Below are 518 nucleotides of genomic sequence, written 5' to 3'. Positions count from 1 at the left end.
TCTTGGTGTTTTTTTAATGTCATGAATTTAGGGAGGAATTGGTTTTTTTATTGATCTTTAAGCATTTAGAGATGCTCTGCAAGGAGGAAGCAGGGTTTATCAAGAGTCTGTAACCAATAGTTATGTCTATCCACGAAGATCTCCATTTGTGTTTTCGATAAAGGCAAATTTCAACTCTGTTATTTCCTGCCAAGCTTCTCTCGAGTATTTGCAGCATTAGTTCTTGAGTTTTGAATCCCTCAGCATCTTTGTTATACCCTTCTCATTGCTCCAGAATTTTTTTTTCCAGAAAGTTACGATTTCCTCGATAGTTAGAGTATCTTTAATAGAACAGTTGCGCTACATATTTCCCAAAAAACTTCCTGGCGGTAGATTTAAAGATTGGTTTGTATATATTTTTTAATCTCTTCTCGAGTCGTCGAATTCTTTCGGCTTTAGTTGTACTCTTTGTTTGATGGCTTCCTGAATTTCACCAAAATTTAAACTGTTTTGTATCTCATAATTTTTCTGTTTTCTTT

The 518-nt window shown here is 34.4% G+C and overlaps 1 protein-coding gene across 1 annotated transcript in view; it reads left to right on the top strand.

Annotated features, from left to right (window-relative positions):
• Positions 1 to 71: 71 nt before the first annotated feature.
• The window catches only part of LOC119582217 (lactosylceramide 4-alpha-galactosyltransferase-like), a 2,957-nt gene continuing 2,510 nt past the window's right edge, over positions 72 to 518 (top strand). The window contains exon 1 of the mRNA XM_037930448.1: positions 72 to 109. Coding sequence (XP_037786376.1) covers positions 72 to 109 — 38 coding nt within the window. The remainder of the gene's footprint in view (positions 110 to 518) is intronic.

This window comes from Penaeus monodon, chromosome 15 (assembly GCF_015228065.2).
Source record: "Penaeus monodon isolate SGIC_2016 chromosome 15, NSTDA_Pmon_1, whole genome shotgun sequence".
In the NCBI taxonomy this organism is placed as follows: Eukaryota; Metazoa; Arthropoda; class Malacostraca; order Decapoda; family Penaeidae; genus Penaeus; species Penaeus monodon.
The sequence above is the reverse complement of the archived record's forward strand: the minus strand, read 5'-3'. Positions and strand labels throughout refer to the sequence as shown.